Here is a 14,631-nt window from a genome sequence, read left to right on the forward strand (position 1 = left end):
GTGTAAACAAATGGTGGAAAAAGCATTTTTACAAAATATTGTATTTTTATTTTGAAGATGCTTATCGATTTGTATTCACTCTTTTTCATAGAAAATATCACTCGTCAACAATTGAATTCCTCAGACCACTAGTCTATTTAAATCAATTATCTACCGAAACCAAGAAATAAACTCTATCATTACGTTTCTCTTAAAGAAAGCAGACGAGCATTTTCACTTCACATCCAGCGCGTCATCCTAAATCAAGAATTAATCGCGCTGCTATATTTGAAATAGGTCTATTCATTGATAACGCAACGATGTCGGGGATTGACATCAACATTCCCAGTGACAATTATAAAATTCAGCAGCAGACGACTAAATTATCCAATCAGAAGCGAGATTTTCCGCGGGATTACGTTTACCTCGGAGTTTGCGCGCGCTCGATTTGACTTCCTGTCAAACTCAGGTCACTTGTCTGTTTGTGGCTCGGCAGTAAATGGAAGTGGATGTCGTCGAAAGTAAAGAGCTTGTCCGGAATGTAACTTGACAGTTTTTGGAAGGACTTGCAAGTGGGTGTAGTTGTTTGCAGCATAAATATCCAGATACCGTTTGGTATTTGGCGTTATCATATGTTCAGTAGCGTTTGATACAAATTATAAAGCGATTTGGAATTATTGAATTGTCTTCATTGTCTGTGAAAGGTAAACGCATTTTCCATTATTTGATTTATGTTAACATGAAATAAAATATCAATTTATATTGTTTTACTTTTATGTCTGTCTTTGGTTTCGTTTTGATAAAAGGTAAGCAACGACTTACAATGTTTAACTTGTTGATAGCCTTTGATGCAATCTAAAGATATGTATTGCATGGTAATTTACCGTTACTATACATGTACTATGAAGTTAACTATCCCTTCAAATTGCAGTACGGGATGTTTTCATTTTGTTTTTATTGTATTATTCCGTAAGATAAATCAAGCTCGACTTAAAATCAAAGTACTGACAGTACTGGTGTGACGATGCTTTTGAAGAGGATTGATATAAAAGCATCTATTTAAATTTGTCTACATCACCACAATTGTGTGTGTGGGTACGAAAATTTTGGGTAGGAAAAAAATGGGTACGAAAATTGTGGGTACAAAAATTATGCCAAAAACAATGGGTACGACAAAAGATTTGGTTACGAAAAAAATTTGGGTAGGATAAAAAATTGGGTACGAAATAAAATGTAGGTACGAGCAAAAATTAGGGTACGAAAAAAAATGGGGGTACGGGTAAGTATTACCCCTGGGAAAACTTGATCCATTCAGCAAAACTGGGAGGCGGGTTACATTCTCGATCATATATAACAAGAAATATCTTTAAAAAAAGATATTCGACGTGTATTTTCTGAACCACTCATCTAAAAAAAAAACGTTTTGTTACAGTAAAACGTTTGTGGGTTATAACATTACGTTTCAGCATATAAATTCAAAACTTGACATGCTCTTTAATTACACCATGCTCTTTAATTTCACATGTATATCATACCAAACTTTATATATTGTAGTTTCCTTTCCTAAGTTAATGATGCTATGTGTACGGACGTGATTTCACATGCCAATGTGCATGAACATATAATTTTTCTTTTTTGATTATTGTTTTTTTTTCTCTAATCCAATAAGCTAAGGCATGTTGTATGTTAAAAACGGCAATAATTTCATTATGATTCCCGAAAGTAGGTATGAACACATAGTCGAAAGAGCAATTGAAGAGGTGGGTTCGCCCATGAACACATGGTAAGGTTCACTAAATCTCCGAGATATGACCTAATACATTATGTGTTTAAAACAGAAAACAATATCCAACAAACGAATGAATTAACAAACATAGTATGTGCACTGATGTGGCTCTGTAATTTCTGTTTGAAAAGTTTATTAAATATGCAAAATGTGATAGCACGCATAAGAGCGAGTTTCACAGCTGTCAAGCGGCTATTATGCTGTTATATACCATAGTCGCTACAACGTTTACAAGTGGCAGGTTCGAAATAATTCGTTTTCTTTGAACTCATGATCGCGTTGAAAGTTAATTATACACATTTTAATTCGCAATTTATTTACTGAATCACGACACATGTAAAATAGATTACAGAAAATGCATAGTTATTTCATTGATCTATAAACATATAATGGATTAAATATAACTGATTTAAAATTAACGTTTTCAAACTACATGTATTAGTAAATCTTTTTTCCCAGAATATGCTGTCCTATTTATAGCTGAGCTTTCTATACCTTTATCAATGATAATCAGCGAGGTATGCCGATTAGAAAAATCGAGCTATCTCAATCGGACTGGCTCGGTCTTTTTCATGGTATGATAACTTTGACGAGCTGCTTCGCAGCATCGTCAAAAACTATTCTGCTATTTTGTCGATTACTTAAAGGCTTATGATATTACGGATCGCATGCATCTTTGGCTTAAACTTATTCAGTCCGGTATTGACGGTGAATTATTGGCAGTAATAATGTCATTATATGACCAAATTAAATTAGGTGTTAAACACTTGAATAGTATCTCAGATTTCTTTAAATCCGACATACGTTTATTGCAAAGGGGAAACATGTTCATCAATTATGTTTTCTCTGTTCTTAAATGATATTGAACTGCATTTACAAAGTGATATAAATGCCGGCATAACTATCTACCAGCAATCAATTTATCTTTTGTTATTTGCCGATGATGAAGTATTATTCTCTGAATCAGCGGAGGGATTACAATCATCGTTGAATAATTTGAACGAATATTGCAATCAGTGGAATAAAACTGTAAATATTGACAAGACAAAGATTGTTATCTTTCATATTGGTTGTTTGCCAGCCAGGTACAGTTGTTTATATACCGGTAATAACAATCCAATTGAAGTCGTAAAATTTTTCAATTACCTTGATATAGTACTGTCGAATAGCGGTGCCCATCTACAGGTTACAAAAACGCTGTCGTCAAAAGCGCTTCGGGCGATGAACTCATTATATAGTTATACGAAATCGCCAAATGTACCAACCAAAATAATGTTTAACTTGTATGATGCTTCGATTCTTAATTATGGTTGCGAGATTTGGGGATTTACTAAGGCGGATAATATTGAGCGTGTACAGCGTAAATTTTGTAAATGGCTGCTTAATGTAAAATCCTCTACACAATCAAATGCATTGTATTCCGAAGTTGAAAGATATCCGTTGCATATTTGCCGTTATTTGCGAAAAGTAAAATATTTTTTATTTTAAGACTTTTAGACTTTTAATCTGCCAACTGTATTTTAAACAATATTATTCGTAAACATTACGGAGAAGCAAGAAGCGCTACACGTTCTAAATCTTGGGCATGCAAAGTTCAAAACCTCTTACAAGAATCTGGTTTTAACGACGTTTGGTTGTATTCAGAATCTGTTCATATAAACGCCTTTATTCCAATTGTTCGAAACCGTTTAAAAGATGTTTATTTCAAATCGGAGAACGGACGTTAATGTTATCATTCCATAGCCTTTTTATTGAAACTTGTAGACATCAACATATTCCCAGAAATGAACGAATTTGTAAACACTGTTCATTAAACGAAATTGAAGATGAATACCAGTTTGTACTGATATGTCCCTTTGATGACAATTTGAGAAATACGTATTTGCCTAACTTTGACAAAAGAAGACCAAGTATGTTTAAATTTGTGCAATTACTGAATGAAACTTAAAAAAACGGTATTAATTCGTTTACCTTATTTTTGCATCAAAGCTTTTAAACTCAGGGCTTACAATATATGAATATGTTAGATTATTTGTCGATGTGAAAGGATCTTTTTAAAAGTATATATAATCGTTATTTAAATGTCAATTGTTCAAGTATTACATTTTAATACTCTTGTGTCAGACGGTCTATACACATTTCTCTTGTTACTGGTACATTAAAATCCCGCATAATTATACAATAAGGCCAGCATTTTTTTGTTATTTGTTTTACGGAAGCGCCCGACCCTATTTTTTGACAAATCCAAATAAAAATAAAAGTCACTTTCGTTTTTTTTATTATTTATATTTCACCCGCCGACCTCGTATTTTATCCGAAACTAGAAAAAAAATGCGCAGATTGCCGAAAGTGTTGTTCAAAATTTGTTCATAATACGGGTTGTTTCGTTGTGCCACGTCGACTTGTAAAGCGTCAGAGATTTTCATTGGCTATTGCAGCCAATACCACACGCTATTTAGCCAATCGGTGAGTATTTAACAAATGATTTTCATATTGCATTTCCGAAATGGCGGACATTAACAACAACGAGACAAATGTAGCATATTTTAAAATCAAATTAATTAAAAACGGAGCAGAAACAATTTCAATTAGAAAAGTTAATCTTTTTCAATTAGAAAAGTTAATCTTAAGAACACCTTGTCGATATTAGACTGTATCCGAGTTGTATTCCCGCCCAAAGTCCGATGTCGTAAAACGCGCTACCGATTATCTTAAACAAACTTCTATTTAAAAAACAACTACATCATCATGCTTTTTAAGTATGTGTTTCGATTATATAGAGGCCATTTTACAGAAAATTGACATAAATGTGAATATAATTTATTAAAAAAAATATAGCCGACAATGACCGATTTAGCGTTTAAATTCCTGGTACGTTTTAGTATATGTACCGTGCCCGGGGTACATGTAAGTATACTTAAGAGTCCAAAGGATCCAAAGTGTTTGCTTATAAACATCTTTAGAAGTACTGACTAAATGTTGAACAGTTTGGATCCTGATCAGACTGCTCTTTTGAAGCCAAAATGGTCGCAATCGCCCTAAGGTCCATTTTCCTGTTACGTGGCTCATTTTTTCTCATGATTGATACAAATTATCATGATATAAAGCAAGTCTGTTGTATATTAAAGTGCATATTCCACCCATGGATGAAAGTTACAAAGTTGGTTGTTAAAGCTATTAAACAGTGTAAAAAGTTTTCAAGTCTTTTTTATTTAAGTCAAATGCATGCTATATTTGTTATAAACATACATATGATATACACTCAACAAAAGTTTAACGATCACTATAATACACTACACACCTGGCGTGTTTAATAGTCTCTATTAAAGCAATTTAGTATAATACATGCGAAAGGTGCTTTTACCTATAAATATATATAGATATAAATATGTTTACTGTTATTAATAAAAGCTTCTACAACAGTGTAATGAGATATATAAAACACGTAAAGGTTAATGCAAGTATACATAAGGTTAAATTGGCTGAATTTTAAATTTTCAAAAAAATAAATAATCGGCTTAGACAGTTTTATTTTTATTTTTTGGTCGACTGCTCATTTTTCATGCTTTTATTTTTATTTTAATTTATCCCCCCCGACTCAATTTTTGAAAAATTTCCCGTAAAACAAATAAAAAAATGCTGGCCTAAGGGTAAGAACAATATGTGTAATACATGAATATAAGCACATATAACTTGATAACTAATTTCGTATTTCCAGCAACCGAATTTCAAGTATTTTTTTTAAGTTATATTACTTGTCTATTAATATTATTATTAAACTTATGAAAATATTGTTTCAACTTAAATTGAAAGCATCGTATGCTTCTTTCATAACATGTGCTTACAGGTATAAACGTATTATTGATGGTATTTTGTGGTGCCACGTTTGAAAGCAGCTAAGTTTGTGTTCGTAGATCTACCGTGTGTTATTCAGCATCGTTTTTTGAGGGCCTATTAATATTTTAAATACATGAATGTTCAAACTTTCGTTCATTCATTTTCTTAAGTCAGAACACGTCATTAAAATTGCAGTAACTTAGTTACAATTGTTTTTCAGACAACACCCGTCTTTAAGACTGCGATGCATGCCCAATGGTTGTTCTATCTATAAATGACAGTTCTTTAAATATTTAAAAAAACTGTTCAGCATGAATTTTCTACCACTTTGTATTGCCGGTACTCATTTCTTTATTCAAAGTTTTAAATAACGCACACTGTTTTATACAGGATCTTTTTTTTACACAGGTATGTACCCCTCTATTCTTCTTTTTCAAATAAATAAATATAATAATGTTACTTAAATATTTTTCTTTAATACTTTAGATGAACGCTGACGAATTCGAAAAACATGGCATTGAGATGGTGCGCTACATTGCCAACTACATGCGCACTCTACACACGCGCACCGTGTCAGCTGACGTAGAACCCGGCTACATGCGCAATTTGTTACCCGCGCAGGCACCGGAAACGGGGGAGAATTTCGAAGACATTCTGAAAGATGTGGAAAAAGTCATCATGCCAGGGGTAGGGTCGTGACCCAAGAATAATACTAGCAAATGTTGAACGCGTTGTTTCGTTTTCCATTACAGCTGCCTTGCTTATTTTCTAGCAACTACATAATCAAAACGCAGCCTGAAAATTACACTAGATACCGCAAATATTATTTAACCCATTTATGGACTTTCCCATCATTCTTAACTGGATCGATTTATTTCCAAATTTAGGGATGTCTAGTATAAGTATTTATATATTTAGAATATTTCTTACAGAAATTCCTTTAAGCAAACAGCGCAGACCCAGATGAGACGCCGCATCATGCGGCGTCTTATCTGGGTCTACGCTGTTTGCAAAGGCCTTTTTTCTTGACGCTAGGCATTAATGGGTTAGGATACACAATAGTTACTTTGTTGTTGATATCCATTGCCCATACAAAATTATTATATTTTGCTTTCAATATTGATATTAAGATGGTTATTATTAACCCAATAGTTAAAATGAAAGGTTTTATACGGGGCCGTTGAAAGAAAGAACGATTCATTCCTGCAAAACAAAAGTTTCCTGAACAAAATATATGATTTATGTATTTGATTTCGCAATTAAAGTCTCTCAGCTGACGCAGCTTTAACCTTTAGTGTCGGTGAACATGACATGTTCTTAGGAACAAAAGGCGGGTACATACATTTTTGTACAATTACGTATTTATTTTTATGCCCCCGGATCGAATGATCTTGGGTTTATTGTTTTTGGCCTGTCTGTCCGCCTGTCTGTGATTGTTTGCGTGTGTCTGTCCAAAACTTTATGGTTGGTAATAACTTTTTCAAAATTGAAGATAGAAACTTAATATTTGGCATGCATGTGTATCTCGTGGAGCTGCACATTTTGAGTAGTGAAAGGTCAAGGTCATCTTTCAAGGTCAACGGTCATTTTTTTTCTACAATAGCTGCCGTGCGGCTTCAAAGCGCAGTAGGGGGCATTGCTTTTCACAAACACAGCTCTTGTTAAATTGTGTTCTGTGTACAATTAAAACGCTTACAAGTTGGCATGTGAGGCTTATGTAAAATATATATGCTCTGTCAGAGCTAATGCAAAAAAAAGCACAGTTGATTATCAGAAGGGTAATCACGTGATAGTCAAGATGGCGACGTCCATGCCGAGACAGGTATTATTCACCGTTTTATACGGTTACCTTTTATCACTTTTCTTAAATGTTTAAATGCCGCTAACATTTTAGCCATATCAGCCAGAAAATCACTAAAAGCGTTTATTTTGTATAAATGTTCGCTCTATATCTCGATAAGTAAACCGAATATTAATAAATCAATCAATCCATATGGTGGAATAATTCTAATTAAATTAATCGCAGTTTTTATCATGGAATTATTGAAAACAGATTTAGAAACTTTTATTGACATACCGTTATAACATTAGCCGAATATCTTCATTTTAAATCCTCGCCAAAATATAATTCCAGTTCAACTAGTTAACGCAATACCGTTTATATAACATTTTTGTATCTACCTTGATCAGACCGTGATACCTTTCGGGATGGACTACGATGCATGAGGTCACGATTCCACTGCTGGAACGACGCATTGTTTAAAACATATATTAAGATCAATTTTAGAAACAATTTTAATTATTTCGGTCAAAACGAATATCAGGATAAGGAAAACAATGTGTTTATGATATAAAATATAATAGTGCACAGTATACAGTATGGTAGTAATTTCTTAAATAAAAGAGCATAGCCTTTAGATCCAAACGCTCTTGCGTTAACAATCTGCTAAATATGAAAGATCAAACACATTTTAATGACGTCGAGAGTTTAGATTGAAACTGCTGTATCCCTTTACTATGTTTTATTAGAGATGCAATTGTTGCACGCTAAACACGAGCATCGCTGCAAAACGCACTGCAGTATCCCGTTTCATAACAGTGCACGCATAATTGGAATAATGTTAACTCTTTACTTCGCAAAAAAGAAAGTCAATTAAATTACATGTTAATGCAAATTGAATAGCTTTTTGTAGATTGCTCGTTTTGTATTTCGTATAGTTTTGGTATATTTAGTGAGTACGAAAAGTCCATGCATTCATTCTGGCCTACTAGTAGGAAATTTTATTCAAATTTAATTGGACACTTACAAAGGTCATCTAAGATGAAAAGCTGGATTATACAGCTACGCCGAAGACAATCATCCTTTTTAAGGTATGCTTGTAAGTATTTTAGTTCTGATATTGAGTACAGAATTTCAGCTTATTTTCAAAATGGCCATGTTTCGAACATACCGCCTGGCTTAAGGATTTATCAAACATTAATAGAAATCAGTTTCAAACCAACATCCGTACAATGGATCCATGCATAGCTTTTAATCAAAGGCCGTCATTTCAAACCACGTGCTGATGATTACTTTCAAATTTATGTATAATTATAAATTGATTTTTAATTGTTTTCTATCCATTTTTACTATTCCCGGCAAACAATGTTTGTAACCAGCTCGATAGGACATAACACAATAATAATTTCCATTTAAATTAGACATTTTTTTAAAAATCCTTTCGGATCTGTAACCGGTTGCTAAAACCGTTAACGGCAAATTAAGGTAATAGCCTGTTAACTTCAGACCCAAATAAAATCAATGGAAAAAAACAATGTTATTATCAGACATTTTCATTTCATTCGATCATTCAATTTTGTTTACAATTAACACCTATATTAACCCATTATGCCTATCGTCTAGAAAAAAGACCTTGGCAAACAGCGTAGACCCAGATGAGACGCCGCATCATCAGGGTCTGCGCTGTTTGCTTAAAGGAATTTCTGCAAGAAATATTCTAAATATAGAAATAAGCATACTAACATCCCTAATTTGGGAAATAAATTGATTCATTTTAGAAGGATGGAAGAGCCCACTAGGCAAAAATGGTATAAAGTCTTCATATTCATAAACATGTCTAAATATATACGGCTGTTAGCTGAACTGGCTGTTAGTTAACCCATGTATGCCTAGTGGACCAATGTCTTTTTCTAGACGCTTGGCATAAATGGGTTAAAGTTGTGAGCAACTAGCCCAGAAAGGATTTTGTACCTCTGACCGAAGTGGCCACCATTTATCCTAAACTGGAGCTCACCGCCGCGATGTGTTTGGTTTCTACCTTCCAGGTAACGCACTGGCAGCACCCACAGTTCCACGCCTACTTTCCCGCCGGCAATTCCTATCCATCTATACTGGGCGACATGCTCTCGGACGCCATCGGCTGCGTGGGATTTTCCTGGGTCAGTTAGTATAAAAGTTCTGGAAAAACGGAGCTAAATGCATGCGCGTAAAGCGTCGTCTCGGGTTAGCCTGTGCATTCTGCACAGGCTTATTAAGGACGATACTTTCTGCTTTTACGCTCAAAGAAAGTCTCTTCTTTACAAAAATCAGGTCTAGGCGGAAGGTTTCGTCCATTATTAGCCCGTGCGAATTACACAGGCTAATGTGGTACGATACCTTACGCACATGCAATAAACCCCGTTTTCCTAGAACGAGGCGTTATTATAGATCTGTTCACTTTTGACATAAATTCCTTAATCCTACTTAAAAAAACTGAGTTCAAGTATATGCATACATCCCTCAAAGTAATGTTACATATAATACAGATGACTTCGTTTGTGTTCATGACTTCATTAAACGCGCATTTCTGTTGATAATTTTACGTGATAGCAATTAAAACAAAAATAACTATAAAAGGAAACGGGCAATCTCTGACTGGGTATATAACTTATATAAGCCCCTGCCTGTGTATTATATACACTATTGTGTTCTTAACTATATAGTTATTTATATAGCTAATTTATCCTAAGTTCCGTATATGTTAACTCTAACTATTAGAAATAGTTAAACTCCAGAAACATTATAATTTGAGAAATTCGTGTCTGCTAGTCTTTATATTTAAAGGGGGTAGTTAAAATGTGGGACATTTTTTGAAGTGCGTTAGTAAATGTCTTAAATTACTATATTTTAAACACGGAACTGTAAAGCTGCATTATATAAGAATAGAATTTAAAAACGTAAACAAAATCACGTGGTCTAACAAAATCAAACAAAACCAACATCATAATTCGAATTATTCAGTCGTTTAATGTTATTTAGCTCCTTGGTGGACAGTTTTCTTTTATTTATTGTGTATGTGACTTAAAGTTGGCAAATTGTTATTTAGAGAATCTGTGAACAAGTTCATTTAAGAAGTAAATGGTAACAAACTGCTGTTGATTATTACAGGCGGCGAGTCCAGCGTGCACGGAGCTCGAGATAATCGTCCTTGATTGGATAGGCACGTAAAGTACCGTTACACGTTAGCCTCGCTATGTGACAATGAATGTATGTGCGTAAAGCGTTGTTCCAGCTAAGCCTGTTAAGTCCACACAGGCTAATCAGGAATTGTATTTTCCGCATGCACTTTTTTATGCTATGAACAACTCTTCTTTAAACGAAAAATATTTATAAAAAAAAAACGATAATTGCGTATCTGATTGGCCTGTGCGGACTGCACAGACTAATCTGAGAAGACAATTTCGCACATGCATTAAACTCCGTTTTCCCATAGCGCGGCTCATTAAATTATATGCTCTGGTTAAAATTAATGATTTTAAAACATTTTTTTTCTTTTTAAATTATGGTTTATATTTAAAATTAAGATCAGGAATTTTGAGATGTCACAATAAATGTCATATAGTGTTAGCAAACCTTTTGTGATTAGTCGTACATCACAGGTTATAAGAAAATATGTTTACCTATTGTCATAACTCGACTAACTCTAATACTCGAACCACCTTTGGCCTTCATATTTTCCTGTCCAAAAAAGCAGGTCTATTTAGGACTTATAAGTTTTGTTTAACTAAACAATATATCAATGCGTATTTTCTGGTTACTGGCCAACCGCCCTTACTATCTGTTCCAGTGTCAAAGTCTTCATCCCATCATAGTAACACATTTCCGGTAAAATAGCAGTTGCCTATATTATTGATGTTTCTTGGCGGGCATTCCTATAGTTATGACAAGTTTCTTTAAAGTAACGCGTGCACGTTTGACACTCCGACATACCACAACGGTGTGGTAACAAAATCCTCGAAGAAAATAAATAGCGTATTTTCCCTCTACAACTATATTGGATGTTCTTGGAAAACTAGGCTTAATGCATGTGCGTTATATGACATCCTAGATTAGCCTGTGCAGTCCGCTTAGGCTAATCAGGGGCGACATTTTCTGCCTAGATTGGCTTTTGATATAGTTTATACTTTTTAAAATTCCATAAGGCGGAAAGTGTCGTCTGTGATTAGCCAGTGAGAACTTCACAGGTTTATGTGGGACTACACTTTGAGGACGTGCATTAAACCCCGTTTTCTCAGAGCGGCTCATACTTGAGTCGTGTTCAGAGAAAACTGGGCATAATGCATGTGCGTTAAGTGTCGTCCCAGATTAGACTGTGCAGTCCGAACAGGCTAATCAGGGACGACACTTAACGCTCTTATGATGACATTTTTCTTTTAAATGAAGTCTCTTCTTAGCTAAAATCCAATTTAGGCGGAAAGTGTCGTCCCTGATTAGCCTGTGCGGACTACACAGGCTAATCTGGGACGACACTTTCCGGACATGCATTATGCCCAGTGTTCTCAGAACGCGACCTATTTTTTCTTGTCTTTCGCAGGCAAACTGATTAACCTGCCACCAGTGTTTCTGCACGAAGGGGGTCGTGGAGGAGGTGTCATACAGGCAAGACTCGTTAAACGACTCTAACCTTATCATTCTTCTTACACTGTGTCAACTAAGATGTAAACGCTAAAATACTACAGTTTGTCATAAATTAAGTTTAAAGTCGATATATTGTCACATTTAAACAGATTTCGTTCTGAATAAAACATGCTTCAAACTTATGCAATTAATTCCTTTATAAGTGCAAAACGTTTGTTTCGTATTTAATAGTTGAATAATACATTTATAAAATTCCACATTCGACGTATATGTGCACGCGTTAGTTGTGCGCTATGTTTATTCTCGGCTCTATAATCGCAGAGTTCAGTACGAAAACAAGTTATTCATCATATTAATACTAAATTTATATTCACTCATCAATGTCAGTTCCACGGACATATTTGAGAGCTATATATCGACGACATTAAAATTGCAATCATGAACTGCATTAGCATTAACAAAACGTAGGATTTTTTCACTTATATTTGCATTCGGGTTTAAGCTTTATGTGCACGTGACGCATGTATGTAATGAGGCCTTAATAGTATTCTTAATGAGGTACGCTTGAATCGATTCAAATCGCTTGCAGACGGAAACTAATGCGTTCATCGTACCGCTTTAATTTAATATATTCGTGCATTACGGTCAGCTTTATGCAGATGAAGTCAATTAATCAAAGTAGATCAGTCCGCTGATTATAGCGGTTCTCTACAATTTTATAATCTGCTCTGGTGCAATAAGATTAAAGGGTTTGCGCTTGACATCGTTTGTCACTACGCATTAGTAATCTCAAATATATGTTTCGATTTGCGCAATCACCAAAGTTATAACACACAACACAATACCATGATTATTAAATTTGTGCTTGTCAGCATCATCTTTTCGTGTTCCGTTTTACTCTGAATCAGCAGTCGAACTTTGGAATAAACATTGCAGAATATTCTGGAGATAGTCGATTTTTCACTATTGGTTCCGTTTTTCAGGGCTCAGCGAGCGAGTGCGTGCTCGTCACGTTGCTGGCGTCACGTCACGCAGTCATTCAAGCCGTCAAGCCGTATCCTTACATAGACGACGGATACGTGCTATCCAAACTTGTGGCCTACTCGTCCAAACTGGTAACTATGCTTAGTATATTGGCCCCGCGCTGGCAAAATTGGGCTTAATGCATGTTTGCAGCCTGTGCAGTCCGCAAATGTTCATCTGGGGAGACACTTTTCGCCTAAACTGGATTGTCGCTTGAATCGATTGAAACTTCCTTTATACGAAAAATACCATAAGCGGATAGTGTCATTCCTGTCCGCACAGGCTAATCTGGGACGACACTGTACGCACATGCAATTAACCCAGCTTCCCAGTACATCACTCATATTAATATTTACCTTTTATGGCGTACCACTATGAACACAACTGCTGGGGTCTAAATAAGTAAATAGTTATTACAATTGGCACTTAATATAAATAATTATGCACTGACGTAGTGCGTACCAAAAGGTCCTACATTTATAGGATCTGGTCAGATCAGGTTCTACATGTAGTATTTTGTTACGACTGAAACGAAACAAGTCCGATCTGAATAAATGTTCAAACAGTAATTTTAGTAGTTTCAAGAATTGAAATAAATCAATTCGCTTTCTAATTGTCGATAATGACGTCTAGAGAGGAATCATAATAATATTCACTTTTCTTTTCTGTTGTTTATTAAATGTGATTTTGTATTTAGTTGGATATAATACACGGCGAAAATCGCGGATAATTTCACATATAAATAACAGTTTTACCGAACAAAGAAACAAGGTCCGTTAACTAAATTATAATTATTTTTGTCAGTTAATGACATTCCTTTTTTACTAGTAATGTGTACTGCCTCTCAAAATTATCACAAACTACAACACATATTCATTAACGGACACATACCTAAGTCTTGAGCCCTGAATACCAAACACTGCTATTCCCTATAGGCACATTCGTGCGTAGAGAAGGCTGGAATGATCGGCCTTGTAAAGATGCGACAGCTTGATGTAGACGAGAACTTCTCCTTGCGAGGATACACTCTCGAGAGGGCCATAGAAGTACGTATATATGCACATGTTGTCTAGTTTGGTAAGAAAGTATTCATGCGAGGAAACACACTCGAGATCGCCATAGAAGTACGTTCATATGCACATGTAGTTTTGTTTGGTAAGAAAGTATTCATGCAAGGAAACAGAGGGCCTTAGAAGTACGTATACATACAGACGTAATCTAGTTTGGTTAGAAAGTATTCATGCAAGGAAACAGAGGGCCTTAGAAGTACGTATACATACAGACGTAATCTAGTTTGGTTAGAAAGTATTTATGCAAGGAAACAGAGGGCCTTAAAAGTACGTATACATACAGACGTAATCTAGTTTGGTTAGAAAGTATTCATGCAAGGAAACAGAGGGCCTTAGAAGTACGTATACATACAGACGTAATCTAGTTTGGTTAGAAAGTATTTATGAAAGGGTACACACTCTAGGGCCATATAATTACGTATATGCACGTTTAGTATTGTCTGGTAAGAACGTAGTCATGCGAGGAAACGCACTCGAGAGGGCCACACAAGTGCGTATGTACATGTATTCTTGTCTGGTAAGAACGTAGTCATGCGAGG

The 14,631-nt window shown here is 35.1% G+C and overlaps 1 protein-coding gene across 1 annotated transcript in view; it reads left to right on the forward strand.

The window, feature by feature from the left end:
* LOC127881846 (aromatic-L-amino-acid decarboxylase-like) overlaps positions 1-14,631 on the forward strand; it is a 38,615-nt gene continuing 23,984 nt past the window's right edge. Inside the window, exons 1-7 of the mRNA XM_052429996.1 lie at positions 1-683; positions 6,089-6,289; positions 9,428-9,541; positions 10,530-10,581; positions 11,956-12,020; positions 12,983-13,114; positions 13,958-14,068. Coding sequence (XP_052285956.1) covers positions 6,089-6,289; positions 9,428-9,541; positions 10,530-10,581; positions 11,956-12,020; positions 12,983-13,114; positions 13,958-14,068 — 675 coding nt within the window. The 5' untranslated portion in view covers positions 1-683. The remainder of the gene's footprint in view (positions 684-6,088; positions 6,290-9,427; positions 9,542-10,529; positions 10,582-11,955; positions 12,021-12,982; positions 13,115-13,957; positions 14,069-14,631) is intronic.

Source organism: Dreissena polymorpha, chromosome 5 (genome assembly GCF_020536995.1).
Source record: "Dreissena polymorpha isolate Duluth1 chromosome 5, UMN_Dpol_1.0, whole genome shotgun sequence".
NCBI lineage: Eukaryota > Metazoa > Mollusca > Bivalvia > Myida > Dreissenidae > Dreissena > Dreissena polymorpha.